At 43.6% G+C, this 24,229-nt stretch overlaps 1 protein-coding gene across 2 annotated transcripts in view; it reads left to right on the forward strand.

Moving 5' to 3' along the window:
• ENTREP1 (endosomal transmembrane epsin interactor 1) overlaps positions 1-24,229 on the forward strand; it is a 260,839-nt gene that overhangs the window by 68,854 nt on the left and 167,756 nt on the right. For both annotated transcript variants that reach the window (XM_078675744.1, XM_078675745.1), the window contains exons 2-3: positions 4,069-4,125; positions 17,034-17,144. In XM_078675744.1, the coding sequence (XP_078531870.1) occupies positions 4,069-4,125; positions 17,034-17,144 (168 nt within the window). The remainder of the gene's footprint in view (positions 1-4,068; positions 4,126-17,033; positions 17,145-24,229) is intronic.

The raw sequence follows: 24,229 nt of genomic DNA on the forward strand, positions 1-24,229 counted from the left end.
CCCCCCCCCTCCATCTTATATTTTAGTCAAATGCACCAGGAGACCTCGGACTTTATAGTGCGCTCTGACACAATAACAAGATTGAGGCAAAGTCTTTTCAAATAATTATTGGAATATAGTGATGGACTGCCTAGAACAGTTGCTGTTAAGTAAATTACTAAGCAGAAAAAAAAGTCACATTTGAATAAAAGAGTATATTTTATGGGAGACACCGCTCTGACATAAAATGGTGGACATCAATGGATGATTTTTGATTTAATAAGTTGCATTTATCAAGAAACATAACACAAACAGAAAACGAATGTAAATGAAGTCTTAGACATAAGTCAGTACAGAGGGGATATCCAGATCGGCTAGGAAGCGTGGATGCTAAGAGTAGAGGGGCTGAGTCCATGTGTAGTCACCACTGTAGTCCAGAGCAGGGAGGAAGCACAACGAGCAGGCATATGTAAGATTTATCCATGAGTAGAAATGATCATACAGCCCTTCCGAGTCTTTCTCATTGAGGGTAAGAGCAACTTCAGAGAAGTGAGACCTGTGTCCTAACTCCGCCAGTGAAGACAGCGGGTCCAAAGGAGAAAGAACCAGGCCAGACAGAGTAGGTCCAGGTAGTGTGCATGGAGGCAGGCTCGGTGGGTCCGGAAGAGGGACAGGGCAGGCAGACCAGCTCCAGAGAAGGCCGAGCAGAACCGGACCAGGGCGAGCCGATCGGGACCAGCAGATCCACCCTGAACAGAGAGGCGGCACGATACACAATCAGAATGTAGTGTTCAGCTTTGGGGTTCCAGGGGGTAACTTTAGGGATCAGGGTGGGTGTGGGTTTTAAGGTGCCAGGGAGTAGTTTTAAGGTTCACGGTGGGTTAGGGATTGGGGTGCCAGGTGGATAATTTTAGGGTTCAGGGTGGGTATGGGTTTTAGGGTACCAGGGGGTAATTTTAGGGTTCAGTGCGGGTACGGGGTTTGGGGTGCATGGGGGAAATTTTAGGGTTCAGGGTGGGTATTGGATTTGGGGTGCCAGGGGGGTAATTTTAGGGTTCAGGGTGGGTATGGGTTTTGGGGTGCCAGGGGGACAATTTTAGGGGTCAGGTTTGGGTATGGGTTATGGGTGCCAGGGGGGTAATTTAGGCTTCAGGGCGGGTATGAGTTTTGGGGGGCAGGGGTAATTTTAGGGTTCAGGTTGGGTATGGGTTATGGGTGCCAGGGGGGTAATTTAGGCTTCAGGGCGGGTATGAGTTTTGGGGGGGTGGGGTAATTTTAGGGTTCAGGATGGATATGGGTTTTGGGGTGCTAGTGGGTAATTTTAGGGACCAGGGTAGGTATGGATTTTGGGGTGCCACAAAAGAAAGAAATGGCTGTGGCACAACAACCCCATGGTGTATGAGATCATATGCGGCCTGCTTCCTGCCCCCCATGGCTCCTCCTGCGCCCCAGTGTTTCTTGTGCCCCACCTGGCACACATCATGTCGGAGGATGGTGATGACATTAACATTTTGCCCCCCCCTGGAAAAATTTCTGCGGACGCCCATGGCTGTTAGATCAGGAAATCCAGGTTCAGGGGAGACAGCTGCCCCAATGGTGCCCAATGATGAACGCTTTCCTGTCACCAAATCTAAGGAGAATCGCTTTTCAGTCATTGCTATTTCTTTCTCTAAAATTACCGTGGCTCGTTGGAGGAATTGGTCCATAGTACCGATAACTGTCCCACCAGCAGTCGAGAGGGTTACTTTTCTCCCCTTCCCTGACCTTAGAACCATGTTTCTTAATACAAAATAACCAGATAACCTTATTACTAAGAAGAAATGTTCGTACCACAAAATTCAAGGGGAGTGGGCCCAGCCCAACCTCGTTCGACCTCGGACGGCCGTAGACGGCCCGCCCTTTGCCCGCCCTTTGCCTGCCCTTCGCCCGCGCGCGTCCCGTGTACGGGTGTATGGTTGAGCCTAAATAGGGAATGCTGGGGGGGCGGGGCGGGAAGAGGACCCAGGTGCGGCCGGTGTCTGTGGCGCTGGGCAACCTGGTCCTCGCAGTCCCGCGGTGGTGTAGAAGGGAGCCCCAAGTCAGCGTTAATCCTGGTAAGGCAACCGCGTGCAGGAGACTTCCACACAAGTCTTAGCCTCATGCGGCACCCGCGGAGCGGGGCCGCGAGGCACTATGTAGTCCTGGGGGACGGGGCGGGAAGAGGACCCAGGTGCGGCCGGTGTCTGTGGCACTGGGCAACCTGGTCCTCGCAGTCCCGCGGTGGTGTAGAAGGGAGCCCCAAGTCAGCGTTAATCCCGGTAAGGCAACGGCGTGCAGGAGAGTTCCACACAAGTCTTAGCCTCAAGCGGCACCCCACAACACTCCTCAACACTGTAAGCTGCTCCATGATACTCCTCTTCACCCCTCTCCATGACACTCCCCTTCACTCCTCTAATTTCCTCTCCACACCACTTAACGCTACTGCGCCACTCCATAACACTCCACTTTACGACACTCCACTCCATGCTACTCTCCATTACCCCACTAACTTTCAGCCTTGCTAAACAGCAGCCACTCTAGTGTACAACATTGCTAAAACATATTGGCAAAGCCAATAGCTCTTGCATAGGCCAGATCTATTGGCTTTGCCAATGCTTGTGTAAGATTAAAACTGAAGAGAGCCAGAAATCGGTCTTTAGTTGTTTGTGTTCTGATTTGGAGAGGACCAGGCTCTGCAATTTGGGTTGCACTGTTCGTAGTGGGGCAGGATCAAGCCTGATTTGCAAATGGCTGGGTCTAATTGGAGGTGGCATGGTGGACAGAAAAAAAAGTGTAGAGTTGGAATACTGCCTGAGTGATTGATAATAGTTAGACTATTTGCAAGCATTTTTCTAATCACCTGTTGTGAGTTTCATAACACATTGTGCCTTCATGAGTCATGTCCACGACGTACACTTAATTGGTAATAAATAGCATACTTCACTGTGCACATCAGCAGATATACTGCATAGGTCCTGGTGCTCCTATTAATGCTCCAAATGAGTAAGGAATTGCTCCCTCATTAAATTGCTTAACTGAGCCATGAGTAGTGTGTAACTGTGGGAGACATATAAATCACGATAAACACATTTATGAATGTGTATTCTCATTGAACACTACAGCTATTCCAAGTGTGGGTGATTGTATAAACATAATTACTCGTTAAAAATTAAAACCGAAATGGACGATTGGTCGTGGCTGTGTGATTTAATGCAATATATTTTAATTTTTTTCCTAAATTGAATGTTCTTCATGTAGCCTTATTTATTGGAAAGGAACTCGCCCATTGGAGTTACAGCAAAGATTTGTCGAGAAAGTAAATTAATGAACATGTGGAAGAATACATGAAAGTACATTCTCTGCACAAGCTCAAGATGCAGCAGCAGAGAACCAATGAAAATGTAATTTATACCCCATAAGAGCTCCACGGCTATAACACTCATTTTAAACAGTGCAGGTGTGTAGTGTACAAACAGTTAAAAAAGTGGTTGTCTATCCACCGCTACCAAATCATACTCCTTAATAACCCTTAAGGCACAGAGAGACAACCGATAAACACTTCTAAGGTTCTCTTTTGAAGGTTGATGGGAATACATGTACTACACAATATGACTGGATTCAGATGAGCTGGTGAATCAAATGTGCACTATTTTATTGTTAAGACTCTGACAGTAAACAGAGCGCACATACATACATTTCCAATTCACTGTAGGAGTGTGATGATAACTTTGATTAAAAATAAAGGCTGATTTTTATGCTTAAAATGAATAAAATGCCGGACTTGTTGGTTTAGTTTAGCTTGCATAGTGCCTAATGCATAAAGGGGTAAGATGACACAATGGGACACATTTGTACAATGTTACTGGCCTGATTCATGTGGGTATCATTCCTTTATCCATCTGACGTTCATTAATGTGTTTCTGTTTGATTCCATAATAGCAATGCCTAGTCTTAAAGCTCATAGAAGCACTGATTTAAAAAAATATAAATTTGTTTTGTTCTCAGACGAAGTAAAGCTTTTTCTTTCTTCTCAATCCAACTAAATTATTGTTCTCCTTTATTAAATTACAGGTGATCCTTTCAGGAATTATAGGATTAACAACATGGAAGAGACCAATGGTACTACTGGTATGTATGTAAGATTAATTTTACACATTATTTCTGTTGTGCACCATGTTTTGCAGAAGAGCATCACAAACTAATTCAAACTGTCTTTGAATAAAACAGTGTGTATGGTTTTTAAACTAATACTCAATAGGAATTAAGGGGCCGATTACGATGCTGCCCGGAACGGCTCCGACCGTCGGCTAGAGCCTTTCTGGGCCATATTTCGGTTTAACTTCTGACCACCACATTACAATGCTGGCTGTCGGAAATTAACCCGGCTGGTCTTTCCGACTGTCTGCCAATGGGCTCAAGGAGCCTGTCAGCCAGTCGGAGGTGGCTCGTAATCCCAAAGGGCGGGCCTTTCTGCCCTTGGGATTATGATGCACGGTTTCCGGCATGATTTCCGTGCTAACCTGTCCCACTTGGAAACCATGTCGGAAAGTGTGTTTGGGGCCCTCAGCAGGGCCCTTTTGTGTGCGTGGCCTCCTGATGGGGGCCGAGAGGGCACCTATGGTGCCCCCCTCTTAGTCCCTGCACCCCGTGGCACGCACCTTGTCGTGCCTTCCACAGGTACAGTGATTGACATCACCTCCCATTTCCCTATAGGAGCATGTACTACGGCTGGTTTATGACTGTAATACATGCTGCCGTAGAGAAATGTTGGAATGCGACCGAACAGTTTTCCATCACTTCCAAATCAGGCGGTCAGGACCACCGACGAGAAGGCTGTCGGTCTCGTTTACGATACGGTGTCGGGCAGACATGGTAATCAGCCCTTAAGTTTTGTGGATATTGCAATGCAGCCGACTTGAAGGTCATGCGGTGGGGTGAGAGGCTTAACATTATAAAGTGTCCTCGTGGGTGCGTAGATCAAAATGCCCATCACCAGTTTACAAGACTTCAAGCACAGAAACCACACATACCAGTTAAGGAGTCGAGTTTACACTTGGTTGGGCACATGGAGCATTAATAATGACATTCCTGAACCCAATGCCTCGAGATGGCACTAGCAAGAGAAGGAGAGCGGGATCCATTGCCAGGGAAGAAGGCAAGATACAAATATAACTAATTATGTAGTTTTAATTCTAAAAGTAATAATAGTGGTGCTCCCTAATTATCTTTGGAGTGAATGGATATTGCAATTATGGAGCAATGCCTCTATTTGAAGGATGCATCTAGCAGAATAGACTGTGCTTCTCTTACATGGAAGTTAATAGCTATAAGAATACGTCAAATCCGAAATGTACTTTGCAATGTTTGAAAGATAAATTCTAGACAGAGGTGAATGCAAGAATATGTAATTCATATTCTGTAGTGGAAGGTCTAAGCCTTCAGCTTTTCAGCCATTTACACGTTCGGGAAAGCAATATCATTTATATAACTGATAAAAGGTTAACCTAAAATAAATGAATATTGATCAGTAAATGTAACAAAAATTAGAAATGTGCCCTCGGTGGGCTCAAACTTTAGTGAGTGAGTAGGATGTTATTCTGACTAGACTTTACTCTCCATTCTTAGTTCTGGGGATAGTTTTAAAAGTTCATGAAGGAACTGGGATGGGTATTGCACGGGCTGGGAGACAGAAGGGTGTTTCTTTCAGTGTTGGTATCAGCAGAGTGCCCCAGTAATGCCATTCGAGCTAAAATTACTTACAGTAATTACAGTAATTAGGACAGGCCTATCTTTTTTTATGTGCGGAGTTCTCCTCCCCGACTGCTGAGTCTCCACAACCAGAAAGTTATTATTAAATCGCAGTTTTGTGATTATGGAAAAATAGTAATCTTACACAAACGTGTAAGTTTACCTTTGTGATTCACACGCTTGGTGTGGAGAGCTTCGTCATTGTAGGCGCTGTCCTGCAGTCTTTAAACACTGCATTTTGTTCATCTTGAAATCCGATCACAACACCTAGCTGTCCCTTGCAGATCAGACAAGAAGTACAATGGTGCTTTAAACACACGCAGCGTCAGCGAGATCAAAAACTAGGCACACAGCAGTGGGGCTTTAAGGATCTAAACAGGAACAATCACTTACCTAACTGTGGAAACACCTCCAGGGCTACATTTAGCCTTTATGTCCACCTGTGACATTAGAAAGGAAATATGATATTTTATTTATGGGATTGTACTTTTGTGACAAGCTGTCCTATGTCTTTATTTCCCTCACCTAACCGCTGCCATATCAAATGTATCTGATACAAAGGAGTTACATTTAGCACTCAGTCACCAAACCCTCCTTTCAATCTTTGTATCGTGAGTGATGCTGAAATCAGACAATGAAACAGACAAACACACCTCAGAAAAAGGCAACTACATACAAATACTAGCCTAACTGAAACTATTAGTACACACCAAGCTCTCTTTTCCGAAGCTCTCCAGATAATTCCCTTCACAACTTGCAGGACGTATGGGTTCCGATGGGTTCCACACAACTCAAGCAAAGATTTGTTCCATGTGCGAAGTGTCTAATGTTTGCCTTATTCAGCATGGGCCTCAGCCACAGACGCCTCTAAACCTTGTGCAACAAATGCACAAATGCAAAATCATCCGAGGAGGCAACATTTTTACTGTTGTATCAACAGAAGAATGCACATGTGGCCATAGGCGTCCATTTTCCCACGCAATCATGCTCCAAGTACTTACCAGCTAAATTTCGGAGGGCTTAGTAAAAAATTGGTACCTGATACAAAATCAATATGTTTTATTTGTACTACAAGGTCCATCACTTTCTTGAGAGATTCAGGTTGCTTCCTTAGCTCAGGGATAATCGGCGCGTGCACCATTTTCATGATCCCCAAAACATGGAAGAGAATAGAATACGCTGTAGTTCATCAAGTCCTTGAGTTAGTTAATCAAGAAAGAAATCTCCCATTTGTACCACAAACACAGGCAACACATATGTGGAGCCCAGTTGACGCGGTCTGATTTTCAGCCGGAAGCTAGATCAATCCTTAAGGCAGTCAATGGGCACCAAGACATTCCCTTTAAGTTGGGAATACATGTTCTGTCTGCTTCCCAAATCTCCAAACCGGGTGTGGCCTGTGCAGGCATAATTTTTGTTGTAGGGCTGAGACATAAAAACTGTTGGGACCCCCCTCCCCATTTGGCAGAGCAAATTTGATAGGGAATCTTAAATGCTGTTTGTCCACTTTTTTTGCCCTTCCTCCCATGCACCATCTGTCACCTATGCATCCCTTCTTTTTCTATCTTCACCTCTTTTTTGCACCCCTCTCTCAACCATCTCTAGCTTCCCTGCTGTTGCACATCTCCTGTTCACATCACCCTCCAGGACCATCGTGTGGCTCAATGCCATGTGTGACACCTTAAGAGAGTTCAGTCTATTTAGTCAAGTACATATTGCTTTCTGATTCTTGTCATTCTTTCATGCATCACATGTCTCCTAGTCCTTTCCTATGCATTTGTTCCACAATGCGCCCTGGATACCATGCCTATGTCCACGTTCGAACATAACAATGAACACATTATGTGAATGGATGAGCTCTTCCCCTACCCCTGTGCCAACTGGTCCTATGACATGATGTCATCATCAGTTAATCTGACCCTTTTAGCCAAGCCATTTCCACACTGAGATGTACACAATGGTTTTCCTTTTCATTCTAGCCTTGGGGTAGTGTTTGATTAATGGAGTCTGGCTGCTCGGATTCTGTAACCACGTGACTCATAGTGAAGAGTGTACAGTAGTACATCCTACAGTTTCAGAGAGCCTGCTTTTTGAAGCCATGTTTAGAAACTACTACCCTCATCCCTATTCTCTTACTGCAAGTTGTAATCAGTGTACTCATTAGGTGCTCCATGCCAGAGGGGTACACTTGGAAATTTTGGCCATAGCTAATTGTTTAGGTGATACAAACCCCTAAAGTTTGACACTGCCAGAAGACCTACTATGGAGGATAGCCTGTTTTCAACATGAATATTAACACTGGTTGAGAGGAGATTATGGGTCATACTATACATCTTTCCTAGAGAATTTAACATAAATCAAAAGAATATAATGAATCAACACAAGGAAGTTAGCGCTACACTGTACCAATTCGTATAGGTGTAACAGGGAATAGTATGTGAAACCCTCTCTGGCATGCTTCATCACAGGGTTCCGTCCTACATCCTGGGTCACATAACGCCCTAGGATAGGCTTAACCTATTATGGGATTCAAGTTGTGTGAGAATGTCATTATAATGGGTTCCCTATTGAATAACAAATGGTATAGTTACCTGGTGATGTACCCCAGTCAATTTATTGTAGGATCCACTGATAAGGTTACAAACAAATATTGTGTTCAAGAATCATAATCATTCCCACACCAAGCAACGTTAACATGTTTTGGCCATACATGAAGACTGGCCTGGGTCAATTACCTTCATCAGGACCTATGATCCCGGTTACCAACTCAATTTTACCTGCGGGTATTAAAAGGTATTGGGAGAAGACAAAAAGTAATCTGGTATATCCTCATGATTATTATTGTTATCATTAAGACAATATCGGATAACAAACATATCATTCATTTGAAAGACAATATCTCTTATCACATATCAAGGGTACATTACTACATGTCCCTCAAGTGTAACACCCACGTGACACACTGCACAGCACAATAGTTAGTATCACAAGCTTGGTGAATAGAATATCCAACGATTAGATATGTATACACCTCACAAGTATAGACTGAATAACTATCTTACCCTATGTTAATTTGAAATTTTCCTCTTAGCAGGGGTATGGTAATACCTCCCTGTATCACACACTATTGATGGGAGGGGTCAAATAACAATGGAAAAGTGATTAGAAATATTTTAAAGTATTGAGTGAAAAAGTAAATTTTGAAGAAGTGGTACCTGGCACTTACTTCGTCAAGAGAGGTCCTTGCCTGTACCCCTAGCATCAGACTTCCCTCTGCTGTTAGAGGGTCCAACACTCTTTCAGGCCGATAAATACTGATCCCATGGCACCAATCCCTCGAGGGTCCCGGCAGCGTTGTCTGACATCATATGCATGCACATATATGCTGTGGTGAATCTAAAATCCTGCGCCTCCATGTATTGGTCGAAAGCACCGTCTTTGTGACTTTCACCAAAAGTGTGAGGCGAGACACTAGTGAGTTACATTGTCAAAACACATAGAGGAGACCAAAGAGGACCACTCCCAGGGCAACACGGTTAAGTCCAAGTAGTACCCTGTTCTTTAGGTGTCATATCCACACCATCTGCTGTGCAGGAGATGTAGGGACATTACTATGGCATTGTCTTCCATTAGTAAAATGGCTTGTTGTGTATCAGATTAGTTAATGTCTCAAGAAAGCATAATCAATTACCCCAGTGTATATGCAAATAGGGGGCCATAGGGGCGGCTGATCACGGTCTTGATCACATGACAGCCCTGCGACCCATTTTGCCTTTTAAAACAATCCCATGTGTCCACGGGCACGCTCATTAAATAACAATAGAAAAAGACTATCCCATCTAAAATTCATACAATTGATTATAAAAAACACATTTCATCAGAAATCAACAGCAAAAATTTCAAATAAACAGTATAAATAGTATATATATATATATATATATATATATATATATATATATATACCTGCTTATTCCAAACTGACAAGCACGTCCCTCAGCTCCGGAACGCGACAGAAAGAAGGAACGGAAGACCCAGGATGCAGGTGAGTTTTTATATTAATCGCACCTCGTCAGAATAACGTTTCGGCCTACACAGAGGCCTTGGTCACATGACGCCATGAGAGAAGCGGACAATTTTTAAAGTGCAAGTGCAAGAAAATTAGTGCATTTGATTGGTTGACCTAGCAGTGAGGCGGGGTATGCAAGAACAGACATGGAAAACATACTGATTCATTATGCATAATGGGATAATCCCCGGGAATTCAAAACAATCACTTTTAAAATTCATTAATTAAATATATATATATAAATTCAATTTGTAAATATAGACCCTTTACTTAATTGGGCAGATCCCATCCCTATTAAAAAATTGTATGCTGCTCATTGGAGTAACTGACCGTGGCTCTGCTCCTAAAACCATCATGAGGCTGAATAAAAATTGTATGTATTAATACACACAGTTACACCGGTATACTCACAGGCCAAATTAAAGAGGTTTCTACATATCCTGCTTAAAATGCATGGTTTCTATAATGTTCCCTTCTTTTTTTACACACACACACACACACACACACACACACACACACACACACACACACACACACACTTACACACACACACACACACACACACACACACACTCTCTCTCTCTCTCTCTCTCTCTCTCTCTCTCTCTCTCTCTCTCTCTCTCTCTCTCTCTCTCTCTCTCTCTCTCTCTCTCTCTCTCTCTCTCTCTCTCTCTCTCTCTCTCTCTCTCTCTCTCTCTCTCTCTCTCTCTCTCTCTCTCTTTGTGATAAAACATAATCACAGATTTGCTGAGTCTAATATGCTACTTATTACCGACTTTAGGGGGGGGGGGCTTATGGCCTCTCAGGAATTGAGTCCCATCCCCACACTGAGCAATGGTGAAAAATAGCATACTATACTCTCCCCATTTGTATATATATACTATGTAGTTGCACTACATTCACTAAGCCTCCAGTGATGTAGATAGTAGGCAGGATGACGAGGAATCCCAGATCCAGTGTGTTGTTGATTTCAGCTTTCCCTTTCAGGAACAATTCCCTGTCAACAGGAAGTCAGGTAAAACAGAACAGACTGGGACAGTGTGCTTCAAGTGGAAGGAAGGTCAGGAGCAAAGCTTCTGGCCTGATTGGAGGGCAAGCCCAGATTCTGTAACTGCTTGACCCATCACTTGACCCATCAGAAGAGGGAGGAGCTGGAAAAAGAGTGCTTTAAGAGAAGGCAAATATTTGGCGTGAAGAGAGTAGAGAAGTGATAACGTGCATGGACAAGTGACACCAGAGAAGTGGGGACCATTCAAGGAAGAGAACAAAGTATTTGACTGTATTGTTCCAAATACTCAGAGAAGAGCTAAACAATTCAGTTGTCGAGTAGACAACTGAACTGAACTGTCGAGTAGACAACTGCATCCCCAGTTGCCGAGAAGAGGTGCTGAATTCCCCAATTGCCGTGATCCTAAGGGCAGGCGGGGACCTCAGGCAAATATTGGAAGGTTTTGTTTTTTTGGGGGTGGGAGGGGGCATAGTAGCCTCGTAGAGAAGGGAAAAAGCATGAGGTTGAAAAGAACCGTGAGCTGAAATATATTCCTGCACTGCTTCAAATAAGATATGTTTTTAGGGGAAAAGGAATTCTATCATAGTATAACAGTGAAGGGAACTGACCTATTTTTTATCCCACCTCACCACTCTTTATCGACAAAGCACTATTGGTGTTGTGACAACGTGTTCTGATTTAGTTCTTTTTTTAGTAATCACATATTTTTTTATTTGATTTGAAGGACGCCTATACTCTCTTCCACTGCCCTGGGAAAATGTGAAGATTAGCAATGCCGTCCAGACCTGACCGAACAAAAAGGCTGTACATTTATCTAGCATTTAGTGACTGAATACTTTTTTCTCCTGTATATGATGTCCATAACCTAATAAATACCTCCACACAGAGCTTTAACACATTGCAGTTGCCCTGATCCTTTGTATCAGCGACATCCCTGCAGAGCAGCACCAACACTTTTTTCATTTTAGCTAGTAACCCAGCATCAAAGGAAAGAATAAACGAGAGACTAACTCTGGCCCAGCATTAGAAAATCTTTCTTGAACCAAAGGTGATATCTTTTCAAATCATTAGCAATCAAAGCAAGAAGGTTTAGGGGGCTCAAAATGCCACACCTCTACTCAAACTTGGTTTACTCTCAATATTAGCATTGATATAGGAGGGACACACAAAACTCTATTGGTCATGGGCTCAAATTTGTTTTCCAAAGTAGTAAAGCCAAGAAGGGTTTTGAAGTAACCCATCAGTAATCTAATCCAATTTCGGGTTGTTACCCTCTAATGTCCCCTTCCTCAGAGAGAAATAGATCTAGACCTAAAGCCTTATATAAATAGAATAGGGACTGGTGTCAAAATGTATGATTTCTACTGATGCCCTACCACATACAACCTCAGTGAAAAGAAAGGTTATCACTAGAGGCTACCTCAACTTTCCACTAAAATTCCACCAGCACCCCAACATGTAGCCCACTGCTTGGATGAACTCTGAAATGAAACTCACCAGGAACAAACATGAGGAAGCTGTCCTAATACAGTGGTTCATTGCTTCAGATCTCGTGGAAAAAAGGTTCGCAATAAATGCCAATCTGAATCTTCTGACTTATAAAGCCCCACTATGTACCTGGATAAAACAGGCAAAAATGGGAGACCACACATTTCCTGGGTTCAGATTGGAATAATTGTTTTTTTTTTCAACACCCAAAGGGATAGGGAAAATAAAATAAATAAAACCACTTACGAGTTGGCGATGCGGCGATTGCAAGATACGTGGTTTTATTTATTTTGTATTTTATTTTCCCTAACCCTTCGTATATCGACTTCCCCGCCCCGCCCCACTGCTCTTACCTGTACCGCCAATGCCTCATTGTAAGCTGTCAGATATACAGCTAGTGATTGAGACCAGGTGACTCCCACCCTACATACCCCACAGGTTGGCAATAATCAGACTTAACACCCATGTGACTGTGCGCCAAGGTTTGAGACTCACTTTCTTTGAGTAACACTGTACTGTAGGGTATTAGACTAACTTACTAAAAGGGAGGGTATTTTGCAGGTGTGGGTCTCTACAAAAGAGGGAGACTACTCCAAGGTGTTAGACACAAAACCAGTGAGTTAGTCTGTGCTTTCCTGGGAGATTACTTCTGACTGCAGGCGTCTGTGTGTCTCCTAAAACATATAGGTCACTCAGTTTGTACTTCTTATCATATTGATACACTGAATAGTAAAAGTATCACTTGTTTTTTCCACTGCTTGTAAAAACAGTACAAAGAGCTACGTCAAATGCAAGTTGTTATTGTAACACGCAGGACTACTATCTAAGCCTTGGTTCTGCACTGCAAGGTGCGAAACAATCAACTAGTTAGACTCGATGTACCCCAATTTCATGAATAATCCAAGTGCTTTTCAACCAGAATGTACACGCACAATCGGTCAAGCAAAAACAATAACGAGCCTGTTTTTTTCCCATTTTTGCCACCAGAACAGTGTACCTTGATACTTGTTTTGTTATGCGAAAAAATGCAGTTACTAGAGGTCGTTTCCTGGTCTCCATTCAATATTGTGATTTACAGACAGAATGCATTAATTTACTTGTCCCTTGGTTCTGCTGTCTTCCTGTACACGAGGTGCAGGAAAGTTCCCCTTTTTGACATGGTCATCTCCACGTTTTGCCTTTTATTTGACCAGGTCCCAGTGCCAGATCTGTTTCCCTAAGAATGTTCAATTGTGCCCCGATTGGCAATACCTTTAGCACCCCCTGTACGTCCCTAGTAAACAGTACCGCTGGTACATGGGGCAAGGAGGCTAAAGAGGGTCTCTAAGAGCTGCAGCATTGTTATGTCTTTGTTGTTGCATCGTGCCCACGGCCTCGCGCGTGTGTCCCTGTGCTTCTTGAGCCGTGACGGAATGAGAATCTGTGTTCTGGTTCTATAACAGTCGAGGATGATGGGTCCTGAGATGGAGCTACTGTGGACGTTTAATGCCATTGATGATTGCCTACTATTGAATATACTTCAATAAAGGAGTTTCCTTATTCATACCTGTCCAGTGTCTCCTTTATAACAAGCATGTATTGTGCCACCCTAAGGGACCACCTACCACCAACATGCAAACTGCCATTGCAGTGTGCATGCCATGATGCAGAGAAAAGTGAAGACCTGACATGACACACCTCTGCACGCTGTATAGGTAAGTCATCCCACAGCAGGCCTGAGTGCGCCAATGCAGGGTGCACTGTACTGCATGTGAGGACATATCTGCACGAGCAGATTAGCCCATGTGAAGCCTACGTTGATTCTTAGATATTACAGGTGACCAGGGAAGCCATATTGAGTACATGTGCTAGATACTGATATTTATGACTTCCCCAGCCATATGATGGCTTCACTGAAATGAGAGATGTTTGGTATCGAAAATCTCATATTAGAGGTGCCCCCAGAAAACCTACTGACTACTAGTGTGCGGCTGACTGATATAGCCCAGCTTGACCCCAAAAACAAGTTTCTGATCCCTGCAGGCAAGAGGCCTCGCAAGAGGCCACGCTCCCTGAGGGAAGAAAGAATGCCGGCTCCGGCCAGAAGTGTTGTCACCTCCTCCCAGCAGGATGGCTAAGTGATCAGCATATCAAGGCCGGAGGTTTCAAAGGCCTCTGCCACCTTTGATATGCCACCCAAGGCTCCCCCTGACAGGGCAAATCACACACCCTGCCTCTGGCCAATTTGGCACCAGACAGGCAGGAAAATTAGCTAGTAAGGAGGCATGGCCCCGTTTCAGGCTAGTACCACCCCTAAGGTGGGGTTCCTCATTTTGACAAAATTTTTAATATTCCACCATTTTAGCTTTGAAGGAATGAGGCTCTTTGGGACAGGGTTATGCTCACTTCCCACAGAAAGTGATCAAATAGAGGGTGTAGACACCATAAAGGTAAGTAGCCCACCGGCTACAACCTGTCACTCCCCGTAACGTCCCTAAATTGAGTAGTTAGCTGGCAATCCTGACACCGGGTACTTAGATTTGATGGATCAAGAAGAAGAGGACAAAGAAGAGCTGCGAGAAAAACGAGAACTGAAGTGTGCTGTGGACCTTTCACACCAAACCCTGCCTGCACGCACGAAGTCTTGATAAACATGATCAGCAACTCGTCCTGCAGCTGACCAGCTTCCAAGAACCCATAGAGAGAGACTGCCAGCCCTTTGCAAATTGCCAGCAATCTCCCTTGGAGTAGAAGAGATACTCCCCTGCAGGCGCAGGCACAGCAAATGCAAAGTCTGGTTTACAGAGTTGCTGCTCCCCAGCCAGTCTGATCCAGCAACCTTCCAGGAAGAGGACCCTGTGCTCCTAAAGGTCAGATCAGTCCGCCCACCAAGTGAGAGGACACCAGGACCAACCGGACCCACACTGGACCAAAACCCGGGGTACTGGACCCCTTGTAGCAAGCAAAGACCGTGAGAGTCTAATCCATATTCCAATGATTTAGAGACTGAGCAGCCATTGAGGGACGTCGGCAATGCAGAGACCCATCCCGAGTGGCAGAGCAGTCCTGATTTTGCTCCCACAACCGGCGAGACCGACAACAACAAGGCCGTAGGACACACAGAGGCAGCTGAAATTTCCACTCTGCACCCAAGCACTCAGCCGGGGTACCGACAAACCAGCTGTGCCCCCTGGTCCCCAAAACCCATGTGACTTTGTGACCCGAGTCTCCCCGAGTCTCCCCTCCCCCCTTTGGAGCTCCAAGACTTGTACCTAAGTCCTCTCTGCAGCCTGTTTGTAGGTGGCCTCACTTCTTCCTACCGGCGTAGCACACACAGCTACTAACCCAACCAGCACCTCTGCACCCGGACGCCCCAGGGCAAATAGCAAGTAACTTCTTATGGAACTTTGGACCTTGGTCCCTTACAACCCTAAGTCCAGAAGGAGACCTCCAGAAACTGATCGCAAATAACTGTATGCAACAAAGCCTTTTCTTCCATGGGGGAAGCATTGCTGCATAAAGACTCCTTTAAGTGTACTAGTCACTTACTGGTAAAAAATCATATTTAAAAAATGACATACTTGATAGAGAAGTTCTTGGTATCAAAGTTTACATAAAATACAAAGTATTTTTCTAAATTGATTTTGGATTTATTCTTGAGTGTGTCTCATTTATTGCCTCTGTGAGTACAAGTGCTTAGCAATACCCTCTGATAAGCCCAACTGCTCACCCACACTACCACAAAAGAGAGCATTTGGGTTATCATTCGTGTCTCTGTAAACCAACTGGGTGTTGCCTGGGCTCTTTACACAGTGTACCTCGTTTTCGGTCTACTATATAAAGAGCCAACTTCCTACAATCATATTTGCTGTTGCACTTTGGATTCATATTGAGCTTTATACATTCTGAACATTCCCAGCCAATGAACCAGGGTTCTATCCATCCAATTAAGAATACCACTCCATGGTCGGGAATTATGGAAACATTAGTCTTACAGGTTATTCTGCTAAATGTTTATAACATTCTACCTCAATTGGGAGTGAGGGCACCTAGAAAGGAGTGGGGTTCCTTGTCAATGATGTGAAAAAGCATCTTTTGGTGTTTCCCTCATTCAGCTTGGAAATCTTACCCCTTAACACCAATGGCAAAGTACATGGGTGACTGCGTATTTAAATAAAGATCCTGTGGCTGTGAAAGAAATTTGAGCATGGGGTCGGAACTTGGAGGGTTTTGTAAGGCGCAGTTGACATTGAAGTCCCCTCAAAGCCTTAAGTCATAGCAACAACATCACATAGATGTTAGTCATCCACAGCTCTGGGCACCAGAAGTAACCGTTTACTGTGTTGCTCACCCGGGGATGTATTTCACAAGCGCCCTGGAGACACAGCAGATGTTTGTTCCTGCTTTATGAGCTCCAGTGAACTTTGGTATTGCAGAAGGGACTGCAGATGCTTGTGTGGCCCCTTTTGTAATACAGATAGCACTGATGCCTCCAATTCATGGAAACAGAATGCCTAACAGAGAGTGCACCCAACACCCTGGGAACTATGAATACAGTGTGCTACTATAAATTAGTGTGCTAGCAATGCTAGCCTGCATGTAGATTTGAAGTAGGTTCACTAGCCATACTGTGCATTAGCCTGCAATCCAGAAATGATAGTATAATTTATTTTATTCTGAAACAATTTGATTGAGTTTGTTTTGACTGCTGTGTATGAACTCATTCTGTATGTTTTGTTCTTGCAGGTTAACCTCTTTGTTTTGCTGTCAGTGGTCTGTGTTCTTCTAAACCTGGCAGGATTTATTCTTGGATGCCAAGGAGCTCAGTTTGTCTCCAGCATGACAAGCTGTCAATTGGTGAGCATTGAGAGAGAAGGAGAATATGATAGCCCTTATATTTTTACTCTGGTCATAAATTTCCATTGGTGTTGACGCTTACAGTACTTCCTAAAGAATAAAAAATTCAATATAAAATGTGAATATTTCTACTTGATTACAATATGCTGCTGTATCAACATTGATGTCCCAACCAGGGTTTCAGGTACTTGCATCCGCTTTTAGAATCAGGTTGTGTAGGCTATGACCGTGAACATTAAACTGATAAATTGAAAGTATAAAGAATGCTTGACCGAAATTGAATTACGTGTCTGAAAAGCAGGCATGTCAAAAGTTCTGGGCCATCAGATTGTAGCATTGCCCTTCATAGGAGAAGAACCTGTTTCAAAATGTAAAATGTAAAAATGCATCCTGTAGGGAAAGAGAAAACACACCAGAGTCTGTATTAGTTGCGCCCGGGGCACTTTGGTATTACAGAAGGGGCCGCAGACTCTAGTGTGTCCCCTTCTGTAATACAGATAGCGCTGGCACACATATAGCACCAGCACTATTATCAGAGGGCGTTCCCTCATTTGCATAGATGCATGGCCCAATGCAAATGAGGGAATCTCTTTACCTCTGCGCCTCAACCATATTATAGACTTGGGCGCAAAGGCAAAGAAGCCATCAGGAGGCGCACTGAAAGTGCGCCACAAAATGGTGGCACGCTGTCAGTGTGCCCCCTAATGGCAGCCCTCCTGGAGGGGGTGAAAGGGATCCTATGGACCCCCCCCCCAGACATCCCCTTGCAGGCAAATGTAGTCACTTACTGCACCCACCTACAAGGGGATCTCTCTCCCCTCTTAAAAGTGCAGTACTGATTCACAGCTGCTCTGTGTCTCACTTTGGTGTGCTGCCCCCAGGGTAACATAAATTTGCGGCTGCCCTCTGGTCAGAGCATTCAATCTAATACAGCACACACTCTTTGTTTGTGCCGGGGCACCTGTAGAAAGGTGCGCCCGGCGCAAACAAGGAAAATGTGCTGCATTGTGTATAAGGCCCCCAGATCAGCATCTGGCTCCATCTAGTATAATTAGCCTTGTTGGATTGCTTGTCATTAATAAAGACCATTCATTTGTTTTTCAAGTCTGTTAATAAATATGTTGTAGCATGAGTGTGGGGCCTTCAGTAAATGCAGGACCTGAGAGATAATCACCCCCACTGCTCATTCTTGGAGGGCATACTGGAAACAAACATCTCTAGTGATTGTTTTTTGTTTTTGTGCTCAAATTTACTTATTATTAATTTTATGTGAAACAAACAAGAAATACAATACAAAAAACATACAATGCAAATTATCTAAATGTAGTAAATCTTAGGAGTAAATATAATAAGAAACAACATTTGAAAACATTATTATTTTCTAAAAGAAAAAGAAACTAAAGCAGAAAAAGTGGGCTCACAATATGCATAATATAGGAACAACAATCAATACATAATTGTGTATTTTCACTAACTATATTAGATATCTAAAAAGATGAGTGAATTCATAAATGCATTTAAGCATATATTAAAACAAATACATAAAGTCATTTCCAAAATAATTACTGAGCGAAGTATTTTCTGAATTGTAGACAAAGCTAGGCGTGCACCCTTCCTGTAAAAAAGAATCCTTGTCCACCAAACATGTTCGGAAAGTAGGTTAGCATTTTTCCAATTAGATGAGAAAGCTTTAATAGCAGTAGAAATAAAGAAATAAAATAAATTAGCTTGGATTTCAGAAAAAGAAGTACATTCCACAGTTCAAAAAGTATTATTTTAACACATATAGTATCAGTGATATGCAGAAAGTTACAAATATTTTTCAAACATTTCTTCAAAATTCAAATATAACTGTATAATCAAAAGAACACATTTTAAAGACTTTTCATTTTTATAATGCCAGCTCAATGCAGAATCAAGACGTACACTTTATGTAACTTTTCCAGAACCTTATCCTTAAACATTTATATAATACCCAAACATTGGTTTGGTGTATAGCAACCAGATGTACACCAGTACTATTTAACAGGTTTTTTGCCATTTAACCAAGTTTAATTTAAAAGATAATTCTTCATTGCACGAGGATGCCATATTATCCAGATTAGAAAAGTTATGAGCAGTCATGTGTGTCTCCTGCAGGTATGCAATGTAAGCGAGTAATGCGCAGGTAAGAGTGTATCAAGTGGCAGCGCCTAGGTGTGTTTATGCTCCAGACATTCCAAGAGCTAATTTTTTATTTGGGTAAATAGTCTATTGTGCTTGCTGTCATGGTGAGTCTCCATTCTGTCCGACATCCCCAGGAGCTGAGCCCCTGCTGCCCTCTGTGCAAGTCTACCTCCCACCTAATGTTAGTGACATGATGCTGTAGTTCCAAGGAAAGAAAACTCAAAACTGGTGCCCCTACTCCCTTTATCTAGTCAGGACAATAACAAGCCCACAACCAAATATAACTTGTAACTGTAAACAAAAGAGTTTGTTCCATTTGGAATGGGGGGTGGGGGGGCACTCTGAGGGAACGTAGCGAGGTGTCGTCCAGGCCCTCCCCCAAGTCAGTGAATAGGGCCCCATTTCCCCACCCCAGCTCTCTAGAGGTGATAGTTTGTCAGTAACCCTTAGGGTAATGTACCCGATTTCGTATCACTTGATCCTATGGCATAGAAGGGAGAACAGGACTTTATCATAGTTCAATTGTAATGTTCTCGAAAGCTAAGGCCAGTTCCCATTCCAGGGAGCCGGCCTCGGGCTGGGAGACCGGAAGGATAGACTGTGTCTAGATTCCAGTCCTGTGAATTCCTTGGCATGCTCCTGTGTAACCTGCTCTCTTGTGGGCTTGCCCCTGGGTGGTCTACGTGATTGTCATCTTGAGCATGGGTGTCCGTAGCTCTAATCTGGCTGCATATTACGGGGTGTTGAGAACATCCTTTATGTCTCCAGCCATTCCTAAGTGTTCATCAGTGACATGAAAAAGAGTGTGGTATTATTGTCCACAATCTGCAGGTTAGCCGGGAACATGAGAGTATTTCAGTCCCAGTTGTTGCAATTTCTGTTTAACGGTCATGAAGGAACCCCTTAGACTTTGCTTTGAACCTCTTCAGTATAATCTGGGTAAATGTTCACCAATCCATTTCCAATCTACCATGAGCCCTTGGTTCTTGCAACTTGTAGAATGTGGTTGCAGTTGAGATAGTTGAAGAGATGAGCTGAGCTTGGTGGGGACCCTGAAGTAGGGTCCCTTCTCGGGACTCTATGGGCCCTCTCCACTGAGAAGAATGTAGGTTTCCAAAAAGAGTTCCATGTTAAGACGTTCTGCCCCCCTCCAGGAGTACCACCAGACAGATGTTGTTCTGGCACAACCAGCCCCCTGCATCCTCTACCCTGTCACACAGCATGGAGACCTCTGCATTCAGAGCTTTGATTTAAGACTGCATCACCAACAAGCAGTAGAGCTTCCACCCTGACTGAGATTTTCTTTTTCTTTTTTATTTTTATTGAGAGTTCTGCCAGTTTTACACAATAGTAAACATAGCTATGTCGTACCTTTGGATTACATTACAATGATGGAATCAATACAACAAAAAATCCAATAACACATAGTGGAACAATTCACACAGTACATTAGTATCATTCTCTGCAGTTAAACATACGGTTTATCGATTTGATTTAAGTAAGTCCGGATGCTCACGCAAATAGCATGCCAGAGGTTCCCAAATGTCCGACGGCTTAGAGGTAGTTGGTAGTTCTTCTGCATACAGCAAAAATTATCTCTACAATAGGCAGCATCTGAAATCCAGCTATTAAGAGTAGGTGACATCTTGCTGTCCCAATGCATCGCAACTCTGCGTTTTGCAAGTAATAACATTATGGCAATCAACTTCTTTTTCATTAATCTTGCTGGTATGTCTAGGCCTAATAAACTTAGCTGAGGTGTGCATGACAATGTACCTGACACAATCATTCCCAAATTGTAAGTTACATCCTCACAGAATTTCTGTGCCTTATTACAACTCCATGCAAGGTGTATAAAGTCTGCCTGGTCAGTTCCGCATCTTTTACAGTGTACATTATCACGTAGTCTGTATTTACACAATTTTGCTGGGGTGTGATATGTTTGATGTAGGTACTTGAAATTAATAATGCGGAGATTGCCATTAGGTGTGAGCAACATGATAAGTGTGCAACAGGAGACCCAGTCTTCGTCCGTCAGTGGATTGTCTAATAATTTGTTCCAATAGTCGCGCGCTTTGTAGGTGTCTGCTCCTATTTCCGTTTGTACCATTTTATACAGTCCTGAAACAATGTTGGAGTGCGTGGTTGTGGCTATCAATGTCTGCAGTGGTTGAAGGCTAGGGGGGGGCTCTATGGGGAAGGAGGGGTACAACTCCCTGACAGCCGCTCGTAGCCTATGATAAATAAATCTAAATAGCAGCGACTGGTTTCTTATATATGATAGAGTGTCAGGGGTAATAAAGGTTCCGTTAGGATATAGATCGCCCAGCTGCATTATGCCCACCTGTTTCAGTAACATCATACTATTTTGTTCTTGTGTGACAGATATAGCAGGGTGGTTTGCTAACGGTAGGTTCGGAGTGTATATAGGGGTCTTGTTCGCTAAATGACCAATGCACTTCCAAGCTTGCGATGTTATACGTATTGTGTTGATTTCCTGCCTTGTTAAGTGAGACCGTGTATGGAGGAGTATATGTGGTAGCGGTAGCGAATCCGCATGGCCATTTTCCACTGCAAGGTGTGGCAGGTATTTTACTGGGTGATACCAATAATAAACATATTGTGCCTGAGCGCATAAATAGTATAAATAGATGTTAGGGACCGTGAAGCCACCTGCGGCGTAAGGGAGTGTCATGGTTTTTAGACTGATTCGAGCCTGCTTACCAGCCCATATTAATTTGACGAAGGCTGTTCGTATTCGATTAAAGATCGGAGTGGGTGGCGGTATAGGTATATTAATAACTAAATATAGCATCTTGGGTAATAGTACCATTTTTAATAACGATATTAGATCTGCTAATAAGAGAGGGAGAGTGATTCACCTATCTATCTGCGCCTCCATGCGATCCACTACAACACTGTAATTGGATCTGAGAACTAATTCCGCCTCTCGGTGTACCCAGATTCCAAGATATCTGATTGGGTTCTCTTGCCATATAAGGGAAAATTCCAGAGTTGGTGCTTTTGTATTTACTGTTAACGGTATTATTGCTGACTTGTCCCAGTTCATTTGCAATCCTGAATGCCGCCGGAATTTGATATATTCTTGCAGTAGTGGTGTTAGATTATATTCTGGGTTACACAGATATAGCACCATATCATCCGTGTATAGTGATATGCTAATTGGCCTGAGATGAAACCTTAGCGCCGTGTGTGCATAGTTCTGTCGTATTTTGCAAGCTAATGGCTCCAATGCTATAGAAAAGAGCAGTGGGGACAGTGGACAGCCCTGTCTGGTTCCACGTTGTACTGATATTGCGTCTGATATGTGTCTGTTTACCTTGACACGGGCAGTGGGCTTAGTGTATAGGAGGGCGATCCAGTTAAGAAGCACTGGTGGTAAGCCTATTCTACTTAAAATCCCAAACAAATAGGGCCACTCGACAGAATCAAATGCTTTAGCAGCGTCCAGTAGGACCGCCACTGCCTGTAAATCTGGATTCAATTGATGTAGTAAGGCAAATATGGTGCGCAAGTTATGTGTGGTTGATCTTTCAGGAATAAATCCTGATTGATCAGGTAGGACTATAGTGGACATAAGTGGTTGCAGCCTTGTAGCTATTATGTTTGCCAATATCTTAACATCGGTATTTATGAGAGAGAGGGGTCTGTAGGAGTCCACCTTATCTGGGTTTTTGTCTGGCTTCAACAGAGCTACTATTAGCACCTCTCGTAGCGTTGGTGGAAGGATTTTATCTTGATAGGCCTCATCGTACATCTCAAGCATGTGCGGGATCAATAGATCTGAATATGTTTTATAAAACTCTCCAGTGTAGCCATCAGGACCTGGGGACCTGCCATTAGGTAACGATTTTATAGTTAGGTGTACTTCCTCCTCCGTTATAGGTTGGGCTAAGTATTCACGGTGTGAGTCTGACAACCATACCAGCGCAATGTCTTCACCATATTGCAGTATTTCAGAGTCTGGTACTGTATATTGTGTGCTGTAAAAGTTGCTGTATGTGTCCACGAAGGTGGACAGTATACCTTGGGTGTCACAATGTACTTGTCCATTACCGTCCACTCGTCGTGTAATAGTGTGCTGTTTATGCTCAATACGTATTTTGTGTGCCAGTATTCGACTTGGTCTACCACTTTCTCCCAGCTTACGTGCCGTATAACGGCGACCAATGTATTTTATTTCATCTTCTGAAAGTTCATTGTATCTGTTGATCTCATCCCGTATGTCCCCAAGTATGGGTGCGTTATGAGTGGCCTCATAATCAGCCTCCAGTCTCTTTATTCTACCTCACAGTTCTTCATTTGAGTTCTAATATCCTTTAGTATCCCAGTGTTTGTGCTGATGCAGGCGCCTCGCAGCCTCGCTTTGAATGCCTCCCATAGCACCCCGGCGCTATCTACTGAATGACTATTATCCGCAAAGTAGTCTTCTATTGACTGGTGTATTGCCTCTTTATAAAGGGGATCCAGCAGTGCTGCCACATTGAAGCGCCATACAAATGGTGGGCATGTGTATGTCGGAATCAGTAGTGCTAATAGGACCGGTTTATGATCCGAGAGGGTTCTGGGGAGATGTTTCACGTCCCTGGTCCAGGTCAAGGTATGTTCAGTGAGGAGCCAGTAGTCTAGTCTGGTCCAGCTGTTATGAACTGTGGATGAGTGTGTGCTCTCTAATATGTTGGGATGATACTTACGCCATGCCTCGCGCAAGCAGAACTGCGTCATGCCATTCGTTAAGGCAGAGACCGCGCGTTTGTGGTATTCTGTGGTGTTTGAAGATCTATCTTTCCCAGCGTCCAGTGTTATGTTCAAATCACCCCCCCCATATTAGCTCCAGTGGCGGTAAGGTCTGTATAGTAGTTAAGAGTTTCTGAAAAAAGTCAGGGTCGCCCGTGTTT

Source organism: Lissotriton helveticus, chromosome 2_1 (genome assembly GCF_964261635.1).
Source record: "Lissotriton helveticus chromosome 2_1, aLisHel1.1, whole genome shotgun sequence".
NCBI lineage: Eukaryota > Metazoa > Chordata > Amphibia > Caudata > Salamandridae > Lissotriton > Lissotriton helveticus.